The sequence below is a fragment of the Peromyscus leucopus genome, chromosome 3 (assembly GCF_004664715.2).
Source record: "Peromyscus leucopus breed LL Stock chromosome 3, UCI_PerLeu_2.1, whole genome shotgun sequence".
Lineage (NCBI taxonomy): Eukaryota > Metazoa > Chordata > Mammalia > Rodentia > Cricetidae > Peromyscus > Peromyscus leucopus.
In genome coordinates this window covers 45,508,158-45,523,449 of record NC_051065.1, presented here as the reverse complement: position 1 = coordinate 45,523,449, position 15,292 = coordinate 45,508,158, and the positions used below count along the sequence as shown (strand labels likewise).

The 15,292-nt window shown below is 44.1% G+C and overlaps 1 protein-coding gene across 1 annotated transcript; it reads left to right on the top strand.

Annotated features, from left to right (window-relative positions):
• The first annotated feature begins 372 nt into the window (after positions 1–372).
• Gstk1 (glutathione S-transferase kappa 1) lies at positions 373–4,810 on the top strand. The gene is made up of 8 exons (XM_028876467.2): positions 373–559; positions 1,236–1,317; positions 1,504–1,632; positions 2,080–2,180; positions 2,330–2,365; positions 3,738–3,854; positions 4,183–4,276; positions 4,574–4,810. Exons 1-8 carry the CDS (start codon positions 488–490, stop codon positions 4,621–4,623), a joined length of 681 nt encoding a protein of 226 aa, XP_028732300.1. The 5' UTR covers positions 373–487; the 3' UTR covers positions 4,624–4,810.
• The last annotated feature ends 10,482 nt before the right edge of the window (positions 4,811–15,292 follow it).

The following is a 15,292-nucleotide window of genomic DNA, read 5'->3' as shown; positions in this document are numbered from 1 at the left end:
GATGAACTTAAGGAAAGGCCACTACGTGGACTGTCAGATTTGTTCCGGCCACTGTGCTAATCCCTGAGAAAGTGAATGCAAGAAAAGATGTAATTCAGAACTTCCACCCTGCCTCGGTCTTTAAAACGCCATGCACCCAACAAGAAATAATAATTATAGTTACATCATTATAGTCCCTTCATTCCTCCGAACTCATATCCTTGTGCATTGCCTCTTTGCTTGAGAGCTTAAGTTCCAGAGCCGCCCAGAGACCTCACACACCTGAGAGCCTCTTCTAAGTCCCATCTTCCGCTTCAACTCAGACTCCGCCCTTGTCGCCCTTGCGCCCTCATTGGTCGACCAGGCTACACCCCCTGGGCCCGCGCGGGGCGGGGTCTCCCGGAGGCTGCGCACTAGGCCTTCAGGGTTCCCCACCTGCAGTTTGCAGACTGGAATTGGCTCTTCTGCTGACAGCAGCTTCTCGTTCGTTTTCGCCCTCCGCTGCAGTATGGGGCCGGCGCCGCGCACCCTGGAACTGTTCTACGACGTTCTGTCCCCCTACTCGTGGCTGTGCTTTGAGGTGACGCGGGGAAGCCGCCACGGCTGTGGCCTGCGGGGAGAGTGCAGAGCGGGGCACTGGGCGCCGGGTTGCAGAAATTCCTGGCGGTGCCCTCAAGGTTAGGACTAGCACAGACTGTTCCTGGGCCGAAGTTCACTTCGTGCCTTTAAACGGACTGTGGCTCTAAGTAGGGTCCTGATTTCCTAGGGTCAAACATTCTCTTCCTACGGGCCCTAGGAAGAACAGTGGCAACTCAAAAGAAACAAGTCAAGTTCAGAGGGGGGAATTAGGGGCGCTAGGATGCTCTACAGTGGCGGTTCTCAACCTTCCTCATGCTGCGACCCTTTAATACAGTTCCTCATGAAATTTTTTTCGTTGCTACTTCATAACTGTGATTTTGCTACTGCTGTGAATCATAATGCAAATATCTGATATGCAGTATATCTGATGTGCAACCCCTGGGAAAGGGTCGTTTGACACCCCCACCCCCACCCCACCCCCGCCACCAAGGGTCACGCAGGAAACCACACACTAGAATAAGAATTGTGGTATCTGTTTCAAAGAGCTGAGAGTTTTTTTCCTTTTAAAGCAAGCAGCTCAGTGTGGACTACAGGAGACAGTCCTGTAGGCCACTTGAGCCATCTGTCCTCTCCAAATGCCACACAAGCTCCCTTTCTTCTTATCCCTGCACCGGCAGGTCCTATGTAGGTACCAACACCTCTGGAACATCAACCTGAAGTTGCGCCCAGCTTTCATCGCTGGGATCATGAAGGACAGTGGTAAGCAGGGAGACGTCCTCCCAACTGGGCAAGGAGGGCTGTTTTCTGTGGCCTGAGGGCCCTGTCCTACACTGAGTATGCAGACCTCAGCCCTCCTAAGCTAATAGTTTGCCCTTTACAGGAGGGGTTCCCCAAGCCTGAGACCCTCATGTCCTCTCTCACAGTTGTCTGACTCTCCACTGCCAGGAAACAAACCACCAGCTATGGTTCCCCGAAAAGGCCAGTACATGAACAAAGAGATTCCCCTCCTGAGGCAACACTTCCAGGTTCCCATCAGCATACCCAAGGATTTCTTCAATGTGATTCTCAAGAAAGGTACGGAGGGGTTTGGAGCTCAGCAGTTAAGAGCACTGGCTGCTCTTCCAGAGGACCCAATTTGGTTCCCAGCAACCACACAGTGGCTCACAACTCTCTTTAACTCCAGTATCAGAAGAAATAGAAATAAAATAAATAAGTAAGTAAATAATAGAGGTCAGAAGAGGTTGGTGAATCTAGTGGGGAACAGAACAGTTGGGACTTTCTTAGGCGATCAATAAGTAAATTGTGTGGGGGACCCAGAACCAGCTACCCAAAAGTGGGGGATGGGCAGAAACAAGGGCTGAGCATAGTGAGTCCATAATGAGAGACTGGGATTAAAGACTGCAGGTGATTGAGCCTGGGGGAGGAGGTGCAAGGGGGGTGGTGTCAGAAGTAAGGATGAGCTGGTCCTCTATCAGGACACAAGAAATAGGAATCTTAGCTTTATGTGCCTCTGCCCCACAGGGAGTTTAAATGCCATGCGCTTCCTCACCTCCGTGAAAATGGAGCAACCAGAGATGCTGGAGAAGGTGTCCAGAGAGCTATGGATGCGTGTTTGGTCTCGAGTAAGGGCTGGACTCTGAATCCTGGAGGGAAGGGACGGGCAGCTAGGTGACATTCTGACCCTTCCCAGGGCAATTTCCAGAGATAGAATCTTCCTGTCATACCCCTCTCTCTGCTAGCTCCTTCCTGCTAAGTGTTCTCTTCTCCTTAGGATGAAGACATCACGGAGTCCCAGAGCATCCTGGCTGTGAGTGTCCGAACTGGACCCCACCCCCTACTAAGGTTACAGGAAATCTGAGAACATAAAAGATTCTTAATGACTTAGAAAGAAATGTCTGTGTCTGGGGGGACAAATGACTATCAAGTTGGATGGAACTGAGAAGGTTCTTTAAAGAATGTTCCATGGGCTAGGGTTGTAACTCAGTTGTAGAGTGCATACTTAATCTGCTTGAGGCCTGAGTTCAATCCCTGGCCTCCAGAAACTTCTAACACAAACGTCTCTAATATATTCCTATTACCAGGCAGGAGACTTTCCGCAGACAAAAAAGATAACTGACAAGTGAGAATTAAACAGATGCTCAGTGAGGAATAAATGGAAGTGCATGCCAGACAGGGATGGGCCTTTAAAAGTCACATGTTCTTTGGGATGAAGTTAAGAAACTCAAAATAATCTTTCCCTCCTGTATATGTATGATAGTTGACACATAGTCTCTTAATATATGAGAATCAAATCAATCCTAAGCTAGATATGCAAAGAATGGCTAGTTTATCCTCTAGTGTCTATATCTAGTTCCTAAAAACATTTGTGTGTATACATAATTTTAGCCTGCTTTTACTTAATATTTAACAAATCTTTCTAATAACCCACTTCTCTCAGTGGCTTATCCATCCCCCTGTTGTTCAACAGCTCTCATTTAACTGTCAGAGACAGCGACTTATAGGTCAAGTTGTAGCTTCTCAACCTGGGCTGTACACTGACATCACCAGGAGTGCCAGTGTCACCCCCAGAAAATCTGATGTCATCATCTAAGGAACGGTCTTCATACTGGGGCTTTAAAAGCTCCCCAGGAGATTCCAGGTAGACAGCCACTAATTCTAAACTTTAAGAAGCATCCTAATCAGAAGCCCTCTCACTGTCTGGAAGCCACGCTGGTAGCTGTACCGATGACGTCATTCCAAGCATCTTCAGGAAGTTCTACAGGACTCAAAACCCAGCCTGAGACCGTTAGGAATTCTAAGACACAGGGAAGAAGGCACTTTGGACTTGAATTCCGGTGGTGCGGCATTTAATCTGCTACTGACAAACTCTGTGCCTCTAAGCAAGTAATAAATGGCCGTTGACTGCTGTGCCCTCATTGTGAAATGGAGAAGTGGGGCTAGCTGGTTTCTGTGATGCCCTCCAGTGCTGTTTCTGTGACTATGACATCTTTTTGCCCTCTACCTTTCCCACTTATCTCAAGACACTGGGAAAAGTAGACAATTTGTCTTGACTAGGATAGGTAACCTGTTGCTTGCAAAGGTCTTCCCAAGAAAGCTTGAGGGCAGAGAAGGACAAGAATAGCCTTTTCTCCCGCTCCCATAAATGCAGACACAGCTGCATGCTCTTCTTGTCTCCCCAGGCTGCAGAGAAGGCAGGAATGTCCACAGAGCAAGCGCAAGGCCTTCTGGGGAAAATTGCCACAGCACAGGTGAAGAGCAAGCTCCAGGAGACCACTGAGGAAGCCTGCAAATACGGGGTGAGCAACTCCATGTGTATCCCCATTCCCAGCCTGCGGGTAGAGAAGGAATATCACCATGGGTGCTCATGTTCCTTTTCAACTGCCTTCTCCCCAGCTCTCCCGAAGCACTTCATCTGCTTCCTTCCTCCCCCTAAGCCTAGTCAAGAAAGGCAAGGAGGCAGATGATGGTTTCTAAAACTGTGAAGCTATGTGGCACAGAGGTAGAGCAGAGAAGATGCCTCTCAGCCAACGTTTTGTCTGCTTGTTCTGTGTCACCCGAGCACACTCTGCCTCAGCCTGATGAGCTCCTGCTCTATCACCTTTCTTCCCACTCTGTTTTCCCTAGGCCTTTGGGCTGCCTGCCACTGTCGCCCACGTGGACGGTAAAACCTACATGTTATTTGGCTCCGATCGCATGGAACTGCTAGCTTACCTCCTGGGTAAGTTCGGGTTTCCATTCTCTTGAGCTTTTGACCCCGGTTCAATATCCATTATATCAGATGACCAGAAGAACAACAATAACAGACGTTCCTGGTATTTCCAACAAGGAAGCCTTATATAGATGGTGCTGATCCATGGTGAATGGGGGTGGGAAGTCTTCCCCATAGGGGAGAAGGAAGCCTTCTACGCCTTGAAGGCAAGCAGGTCCTGGAAGGTCCTATGGCTCTTTGAGACCATCTCCTGCTGCTAACATGTCTGAGAACCATGTATAGACATCTGTGGTTTTCTTTATCTAGGAGAGAAGTGGATGGGCCCTGTGCCCCCAACCCAGTGTTCCAGACTTTAAGATTGCCTTAGAAAGTAAACTTCGATTTCTCAATTTGACCAAGCTGACTTCCGCCGTGGCCCTATGGACTGAAGCAGCAGTCCGCCTTAGCGGTGGCTGCCTTTACTTCTGTGCCTCACAAGTGCCTTTTGGAAAGCCTTAAGTTCTGCATTCCCAGACAATAAACCTGACGCCACTAGACAAAACATTTCTGGGTCTGAGTCTGCCTGGCTGGTGTTGGTGTACCACTGTCTGCAGGTCGGGCAAGAAGAACTCTTTCTGGATTCTCAGCCCTGACTCCCCAGTGCACTGTGGGGCCACTGTGGGGCAGGGGCAGGAGATAGTCTCCCTTTCTTCCTACTAAAAAAACCTACTTGTCTATCAAAGACAGAAAACTAAGTTGGGGGAGGGGAGAGCTAGAGAGATGGCTCAGTGGTTAAGAGCACTGACTGCTCTTCCAGAGATCCTGAGTTTAATTCCCAGCAACCACATGATGGCTCACAACCATCTAGAGTGAGATCTGATACTCTCTTCTGTAATACATGCATACATGCAGACAGAGCACTCGTACATTTAAATAAATAAACAAACAAATAAAAAGAAAACTAAGCCCAGTAGACTTAGCAACAAATCATCTTGGCATTAACTGTCTCTGACCAGCCAGGGACATTGGGAGAAGAGTATGGCCAGGGACCCTGTAACAGTGGGCACTGGAGGGAAGCAGCAAACAGTCCAGCTGTGCTCAGCTATTTAATGTGAGTCCAGCTACACAGGCCAGCAGAACCAGAGCAAGGCAGTCTCTGGCCTTATGCTGTGACCTGGAGATGTTGTTTAATCTTTCTATTTTCTTCTTCTTCTTCTTCTTCTTCTTCTTCTTCTTCTTCTTCTTCTTCTTCTTCTTCTTCTTCTTCTTCTTCTTCTTCTTCTCCTCCTCCTCTCCTCCTCCTCCTCCTCCTCCTCCTCCTCCTCCTCCTCCTCCTCCTCTCCTTTCCATTGTTGTTAGGTTGTTAGTTAGACAGGGTTTCTCTGTGTAGCCCTGGAACTTCCTCTGTACAGCAGGCTGACCTCAAACTCAGAGATCCACCTGCCTCTGCCTCCTGAGTGCTGGAATTAAAGGTGTGCGCCACCGTGGGCTGGCTCAAGCTGTTTAATTATTCATAACTCCCTGAGATCCTGAGAACACACTGAGCCTCTGTGCCCAGTCTGCTGTAATACCTGTTCCCTCCTAAGCATCTTCAGCTTTTCCATTCCTCTCTCCCTCTGGCCAACTACTTACCTAAATCTCCACTTGTGTTTATTCCCTACTGTTCAATAATCAGAAACTTCTGCATTTTGATGCCATATTAACTTACATGGTAAGACTGTTCTGATGCTGGGTCCACTCTTGGGACACCTGATGGGAACCAGGGAGAGCTTTAAGTCAGGCTAAGCCTTTTTGCCAGCTTCTCATAGCTGTCATTTTATATCCCATTTCCCCCTGGATACCATATTACTTTCATCTTCCCTTCTCTTCTGTGATCCCTGCATCTTCTGGGATCTAAAATCATCTTTACCCAGGTTCACTATGATGTAAAGCCAGAAGTACATCTCAAATGGACTATTCTCTTCTGCAAAGGAGTCTTATAGTACATGCAGCTCACATAAAATAAAAAGTATGAAGACTCCCAATGTTTACAAATATAAGGCCAAGCTAAAACAATGAGTAGCTTTGTGTATTTAGAGTTACCCTGGCAATAGTGAGTATAGAGTTTTGGAGATAAAGATGAAGTGTCTCTGCACTGTCTTCTCATTCATACACTGTGGCTTGGCCCGAGAGATGGCCCAGGGGGTAAAAGCACTAACTGCCAAGCCTGATGACCTGAGCTGAACTTAGTGTTCATAGTGAAAAGAGAAAATTGACTCTTGAAAGTTGTCTCTGAACCACTCCACACCACACACACACACAACATGCACCGTGGCACACACATGCCCGCACACATACAAACACAAATAAATGTAATTAGTTACTTATTTTAAAAGCATGCTTTATGCATAGCAGAGGTTTACATATTATATACCACAATAGAATAATTTAATATTGTCTTAGAAGAAAAAAAATCAAGAAATTTCAGTTTATAAAATCCTCATTGTATGATTACTTACCAGGCTATTTCCTGATATGCCTGCAAGAAATTAAACCAGGTTCAGGTTGGAGAGGTCACATCAAGACTCAGGCTGTGACAATTTTTATTGAGAGAAATCAGACTTTTTATTCCCTTATCAGAAATAGAGTATAGTGGCAATTACAATACAGCTGTTGCCAGGATTGGAGGGGGGATCGCCCCCACTTTTTCCTCAGGGTACCCTTGAGTAGGAACAGATAAGAGATTTAGATAAAAAAAATATAGAGGAGAGAGAGACAGATAGAACACAGGATAGCCTTGGGAGGGCCTGAATCCTTATCCATGGGGCCCCTTCTGTCTCTTCTAAAGGACTTTTTATAGAAATGCCAAGGGGTGGAGCAAAAGACCTCCTCCTAGCACAGCCAAGTGTAGACCCTTTCCAAACACCTGGTAACCATGCACGTGATCAACCCATCCCCTTACGCAGCCCTGCTGGGTAAAGCAAGCTCAGATCTCACTAGAAAACCTTTGTGGGCTCCCACACAGGATACAATGACTATACAGGGTACACAAGATTAATGCCTAAGACCAGTTGTCCTGTCAGGCTTCCATGCCTCCTTGACTTCTGAGGGAATATACAGAGAAACACAAAGCAGCCTGAATGCTTCACTACCTGAGGGAGTGCCTAGCTTTCTCAGGAGCTGAAAGGCTCACAGTGTTCCAGGAGCTATGAACTCTAACCTGAAAAACCTATGATGCATGCCTCTCAAGGCAGCTAGGCTAAGCCAACTTCATGATTTCCTGCACCTCACCTCAAAACATCTTTTAATCACTTGTCCTACGTGAATCAGTGTGACAAATGTGTTCGGTGTCCAGTCACGTCTTATTCCTATTGCACTAATGGTCAATTGAATTAAAAAGAAAGCCCAACTTTCACAATTACTGTCTCAAAGGAGCAACACACATTGGATTCCTATGAAATGTAAAAATAGGTCTGGGTACTTTAATAGACAGTTGATAGTGCATGAAAAAAAAAAAAAACTATGAAAGAACTGAAACTAGAAAACAAATACCTTTATAGCCTGTCATGGCTCACGTGTCCTTTTGTCTGCATTCCATCCTCCCTCATTACCTAATAATAGCCTCTCCTTTCCAAGTTTTAGACTGTGTTAGTTACTTTGCTGTTTGATAAATACAATGACCAAGAGCAGCTTCTAGAAGAAAGAGCTCATTTTGGCTTATGGTTGCAGAGAGAGAGAGAGAGTCCATAATGGAAAGGGAGATGTAGCAGCGGGCAGCTAGAGCAGGAAACTGTGAGCCTATCCAGTAGCACACAGGAAGCAGAGGGTGCAAGCAAGAAATGGGGTGAGGTTGTAAGCCCTCAAAGCTCAACGGCTGTGATGTATTTCAGCAGGCAAGGCTGCATCCCCTCCAACAGTGCCGCCAACTGGGGAACAAGTGTTCAGATACATGAGCCCATGGGGGACATTTTTCATTCAAACCACAATATCCACTACTAACTGTTCATACATATTTACATCATTTGCTGGGATCTATATATGAGGGAGAACATGTGGTTCATTCTGAATTTGGATCATACATTTTCAGAGTCCTTCTGTTTTCCTGAAATTTTCATGATTTCATTTTTTCTTTATTTCTAAATAATATTCTATATGGTATATACATTTTCATTGTTCATTTATTGATGGACGTTTAGGATGGTTCCATTTCCTGTCTATTGTGAATATAACATCAATAAACATGGATACAGTGTCTCTGCAGTAGGATATGGAGTACTTTGGGTATATGCCCAGGAGTGGTGTATCTAGATCTTATGGCAGTTCTATTTTTAGTTTTTTGAGGAATCGCCAAACTGATTTTCATAATGGTGTATTAATCTGCACTCTCCCCAGGCAAGAATAAGGGTTCCTAGTTCCCCACATCCTCTCCAACATTAGTCAGATTTTTGTTTTGTTTTGGTTTTTGGTTTTTGTTTTTCCGAGACAGGGTTTCTCTGTGTAGCTTTGCGCCTTTCCTGGAACTCACTCTGTAGCCCAGGCCAGTCTTGAACTCACAGAGATCTGCCTGCCTCTGCCTCCCGAGTGCTGGGATTGCCACCACCACCACCACCACCACCACCACCACCACCACTCAGATTTCTTGATGACAGTGGTGGTGCAGTATTCTAGAGTAGTCTTAATTTACATATCCCTGATGACTAGGGGTATTGAACACTTGAATATAGTTATTGGCCACTTGTGCTTCTTTTGAGAACCTTCCACTTCATTAGCCCATTTCTTGATTGGCAGCTTTATTGGTGTTTAATTTTGGAAATTCATTGTAAAAATTCTGGTTATTACCTCCCAGTCTGAAGTAAAGATTTTTCTCCCATTCTGTAGGCTGTTTATTTTGCTCTGCTGATAATTTCTTTTGTTCTACAGAAATTTCTAAATTTCATATAGTGCCATATGTTGATCCCTGGGCTAAGGTATTTCCTGTGCTGCTGAAATTCTGTTCAGAAAGCTCCTGCCTACTCCAATATATTGAGTATTCACTATGTTTTTCTCTAGAAGTTTCTGTGTTTCATGGGAGAAGGAAAGAGTTTACAAACACTGAACTCTATTTTGTTCATGCTGAAGTATTTAGGCAGAGGAGTATTGTCTGCAGACCCCTTTGAAATATACCAAAAATTAAGATTCATTGAAAAAATGAATAAAATGATAAAATAATGGATATTCATGTAACAAAGCAAGTATAGTATAGTGTTGATTGTAAAAACATGTGGTGAGTGCTGTGGAATAATCATCTTGTACACTTGTAAAGATTTTTCACTCAAATTGGTTTACTAAAACGCTGATTGGCCAGCAGCCAGGCAGGAAATATAGGCGGGGTGGCCAAACAAAGAATGCTGGGAAGAAGAACGGCAGAGTCAGGAGTAGCCAGCCAAATGCAGAGGGAACAGGAGATGAACGATTAATGTGCCATATTAATAAAGGTACCGCCATGTGGCAGAATATAAATAAGGAAAATGGATTAACTTAAAATGTAAGAGCTAGTTAGTAATAAGCCTTAGCTATTGGCCAAGCATTTATAATTTATATTAAGCCTCCAAGTCAATTATTTGGATTGACTGCCCAGTACTTGGGAACAGGCAGGCAGGAGAGAAACATCCATTTACAGGTGAGTATGTGTATTTATTATAAAATTATTTTCTCTATTTCTAAAAATGATAAAATGGTGTATTTATACTAAAAAGGAATAATCTACAATGTATAGTTACATGAAAAAGCAAAATATAAATCAATATTAATGAAATGCTCCCGAACACATTCAGAAAGGTTGTATCAGTTTTTGTCTGTTCATGCTCTTTGTTTGGGCAAATTGATGACCTTTAGGGAGAGGTACTGAGGTTGGAGATAGAAAGGTTTTTTTTTACATAATTCTCTAAACTATTATATGTATACCATAAATATAGATTGTTTTAATGAAATGGAACAATTATATTTTAGTGAAAGGGACTTTTGATTCGTTAATATACAACATTGATACTTTCTCAGACCATCATTTACCATTATTTAAATTTTATGAGTGTCTTATCATTCTGCCTACATCACAAAACCCTGGAGACCAAAATCAAATGTGCTACTTCTCTGGGTAGGTCCCCTAGGAGGTTAGCATAAAGCTCTGTAACAGTGTAAACAAGTGCTCTTCAATGACATCAGGTTCCAGTGCAAGATGGTGCCCTCTGCTGGCCTCACCAGACACACCCATTACACTCAAATCTGGCTTTAGCTGCAGTTCCAAGTCAGAAAGAGGCACAGGGTGGGAAATCATTGGTAAGGGGAGGCTGTTTATTTTCACAAGTTTATAGACTAGAAGTTGATGCTCAGAAAACCCACCCAGAGTCCTGCAAGCATCTGCCAGTGGCAGAATTGAAACTGAAACCAGGTTTGTCAGTCTCTATCCTGCATGCCCAACCCTGAGGCCTTCTGCTTGTTCGTATTTCGGGATGCATGTATACACAACTCGATTATCTGTCTGCTCCTTACTTGTTTGTTTACTTACGTTTTTCAGAACAATGGCTCACTGAGTCACTTAGGCTGGCCTAGAACTCATGAATCTCCTACTTTAGCCTGTGGAGTACTAGCGATTGCAGGCTTGTGCCTCCACTCCTGGCTACGTATGGGTCTCTCTCTACCACCTGTTGACATTTGTAACCCTGGACTAAAACTTCTGTTGTTGTTACTGGGCACCAACCATGGTCAAGTTCTCAGATTTCGTTAAAGCTTTTGGTGGCTTGGTGAATACCTGAGTCAGACTGGCTACCTACACCCCCCTGTCTGTGCCACTCCTTCCCAATGAGTGGTGTGCAATCTTAAGCCTTGCTTTTGAGGGTGAGATCACATATTTACACTTCCATATTGGAGAATTTACAGCTTTCGGGAAGCAATAAGGGATTAACAAAGAAGAAAGCACTGCTGAAGTAAAAGGTCAAGGTGTGTCTGGTCCTAACTCATTCACGTTATCTGAACTGGCTGGATCCTTCAGAGACTGAAAACGACAATGAACCTTACCCAACAAGCTTGTGCCCAAGGACCAAACAAGACCTTTTAAAAAAACAAACAAACAAACAAAAAACCAGAGTCTCATGTAGGCTCAATCAATCATTTCTGTTCATAGATATATCTATCTATGATGTGTGAGTCAGCCTTCTCACACTGTAACAAAATATGCAAAGAGAAATTAACTTAAAGAAGGTTTGTTTAGGCTCATGGTTTCTAAAGGCTCAGGTCAGCTGGATCCATTACTTTAGGCTGAGAAAAGGTGGCCAAAGTGTCAGGCAGAGGAGGCTGCTCACCTCACAGTGGTCAAGAAGCAGAAAGAAAGATAAAGGCAGGGTCTAGGGCTAAAATACATCCTTCAAAGTAATTCTCCCATGACCTACTTCCTTCAACAAGACCCTTCCTCCTACTTTATTCAGCTATGAACTCATCAATGGATCAATCTCCTAATAGAGACAGCATCCTCCTGGTCTACTTACCCCTCAATGACCATTCGGGGTGCTGCTTTATGTCCAAACTGCACCATGCTTTAAGAAGAACCATCAGCATCGAGTCCATGCCTATTCGGTCTTAATTAGGTGATGGGAAGTTAGCATCTTGATGGAGTACTGCACTCATTACTTCCTCACTCTGCCTCATATGGTAATACCTCAGTACCAGCCTTCTCTCATGGTGCCAAACAGGAGGAAATATTTCAACTAACCATTCCTTGGGCAAGAGCAGAGTAATAATTGTAGAATGTCAGAGGCATTTTTATGAAGTTATCATTACAAGTGTCCCCCAAAAGTATTTGATGAAGTATACAGTGATTAAGAATTGGGGTTCTAATTGACCTGAACCCTAAAATTTGTGTTCCCTGTTTTATTTGAAATAGGGTCTCATTTAGCCCAAGCTAGTGGCCTTGAATTCTCTATATTTGAAAATGACCTTGAATTCTTGCTTCTCCTGCTTCTATCCTGAGTGCTATAACTAAGACATGTACTACCACTACATTGAGTTCACGGCCTACTAAAGATAACCTAGGGTCTCATACACATTAGGCAAAAACACTCTACCAATTGAACTACATCCCCAGCTCTATATTCATTAAGTTTCTGACCTCATCCATAAAGTGAAAATTATCACAGTAACTCTTTCATATTATACACATTATAAGTTTTTTATTTTGTGTTTTCAGCACAGTGAGGTATACACACTAAACACTCTACACATTAGCCACAGTTATAAAGGACATCCAGATTCACAACCACAACACTGCAGAACTAAGAGGCCACAGAGATAAACACACAGCAGAGGACAGCTGCATCTCCCTGACTGGCAATCACATCAAGAATCTATTACCTTATCTGCCTATCACTCCATCATCCCTATCTTGGTTGTTTTTTGTTTGTTGGTTGGTTTTGGATTTTTTGGTGATGGTGTTTTTGTTTGTTTGTTTGTTTGTTCTCCTTCTCAACTTGACACAGTCTAGGATCATCTGGGAAGAGGAAACCTCAATAAGAAAATGCCTCCTTCATGTTGGCCAGTAGGCAAGTCTGTGAGAGCATTTTTCTTGATTAATGATTGATGTAGGAAGTGCCATCCTTGGGCAGGGGGTTCTGGCTGTATAAGAAAGTAAGGTGAGTAATCCACAAGGAGCAAGCCAGTAAGCAGCACTCCTTCATGGTTCTGTTTCAGTTCCTGCCTCCCGGTTCCTGTGTGGAGATTCTGTCCTGACTTGCTTCACTGATGGAGTATGTCCTTGGAGTTGTAAGATAAAATAAACCCTTTCCTCCCCTAGTTCCTTGTGATTATGGTATTTATCACAGGAATAGAATCCTAAGACAGTCCCCTAAGATGAAGTGAGAATAATGGGCACAGGAAGTTACTGGAACTCAGTAGGATTTGTCAAAGGCTAAATAAAGATAATGTGATGAGCTGGGCGGTGGTGGCGCAGGTCTGTAATCCCAGCACTCAGGAGGCAGAGGCAGGTGAATCTTTGTGAGTTTGAGGCCAGCCTGGTCTACAGAGCTAGTCCAGGATAGACTCCAAAGCTACAGAGAAACCCTGTCTCGGAAAAACCAAAAAAAAAAAAAAAAAAAAAGATACTGTGATGGTAAATGGTAAATGTTGTCAACTTGATTGGATTTCGAAACAAAAGAAAACTCTTTGGATATTAGTGGGTGTGTCTAAGGATGTTTCCAGAGAGCATTAGCTGAGGGGGAATACCTGCCCTGACTGCAGGCAATCCCATCATCACATGAGCTGGAGTTCCAGACAGAATAAAAATGGGAGGAGGATAAGCAGAAAGGTAGATGAACACCAGCACTCTCCATTCTCTGCTTCCTGATCCACTCAGCTAGGAGCAAGCCCCCGATGCCACATCTTTCCCATTACAAAAGACTTCACACCCCTAAACCCTTAGTCAAAATAAACCTCTCCTCCCTTCAATGGCTTTAGCCTGTATCCCATCAGAGCCACAGGAAAATAACTGATATAGCTACTAAGCTGACGAGAAAGAAAAGGGAAGCGCAGCCTTAGAGAACACTTTGGCCATTTGTATTCAGGGCAATAAAACTTTCGTTATCTATTTGTCTCTCAATAAAAACTTACATTAGATTTTATTCCCCTCTCAGAATTCATCACTCAATCCATAAAAAACAGGAGAAAGTACGTGTGCAATGTTCATTGCACTGAGCGGTCTTTGAAGGGCAGGAGTCCCCACCACCATCTAATGCGAGAATGTCTGTCACTGCATAGGAACCCCATTAACAACCGCTCCTCTGCTCCTCCCCTGCTCTGGTCCTGGCACTCTCTAGCCTCACTGCTATCTCCTCTAGCACCATTTTTAATGATAAAGTGAATTTTAAGAAAAGCTGGTTGTTATTGAGTAAAACTTCAAGATGGTATGTTAACAGAATTATGGCATATCCATTCAATAAACTGTTTCATGGATTTTAGAGCTAACTTCATGGGATATATCGTTCAGAGTGTTTGCTTAGTCTATGAAAGGCCCTGAGTTTGATCCCTAAACAGAAATTACTCTAGTAGAGGCTTTATCATCAGGTGAAATACATGCCGCCTAATTTCTAAAACATTTTACAGTTGCACAGTCATTAGTGTACACTAGCATGAACCAGAGTATGGTCTGTCTTGTGAACAGCCTAGAATTACCAAACTTTTAAAGGGTATCAAGATAACTACTAATCTTCATTTTCCCTTTCTCTTTTAAATATTTTGTAACTTTTTGAAAGTAATGCAATTGGTTTCAAATTTCTGGGTTAGGGAATTAAAGAACACAGACTGAGACAGTCCAGACTCTCTGACTTACATCTAGTGCTTACCACAGTTATCAGATCTCAACGTTACAGCCTCCGCTGGCAACCAAGAGCCTTAAGCTACAAAGGTCCCAGCTCTCCCCTCAGGAGCGCAGCCAGGTCCTCCTGCTGTAGACAGCTCCTACCCACACCCTCTGGCCTTTTGCCTCTTACCCCATTCCGCTCCCTCCCCAACTCACACCTTGAGAAAACTTACAATGCATACCAAGGACTTCCTCAGCAACTTCCTCCTATTGGAGTATTAACTGAGGGTTTAATTCTGGATTCCAGTTATACTTTCTCCATATGAGCTGAACAGTAAGGGAACTGGTACCAAATACTCTGGTACAAGTGGCCCTCCTCCCTGTCCCCATTCCATACTTTATATAGAGATACACCTCACATGGGCACTACAGCCTGCCATGCCCCCGCTTTCCTCCAAAGCAAGCTCGGACAGAGGTTCATTCAGAAGTCCCACCACAACCCACAGATACTACTCAGATATATTCATTTTTCAAATCCAGTCTCTCTGTCTCTCTCTCCGTCGATCTCTCTGTCTGTGTCTCTCTCTGTCTCTTTCTCTCTGTCTCTGTCTGTCTGTCTCTCTGTCTCTCTCTCTGTCCCTCTCTCTCTATCTGTGTCTCTCTGTCTGTGTCTCTGTCTCTCTCTCTCCAACCTCCCCCCATCAGTCTTGTCTATGGCCCCCACAACTGTTCCTGGAGACCCTGGA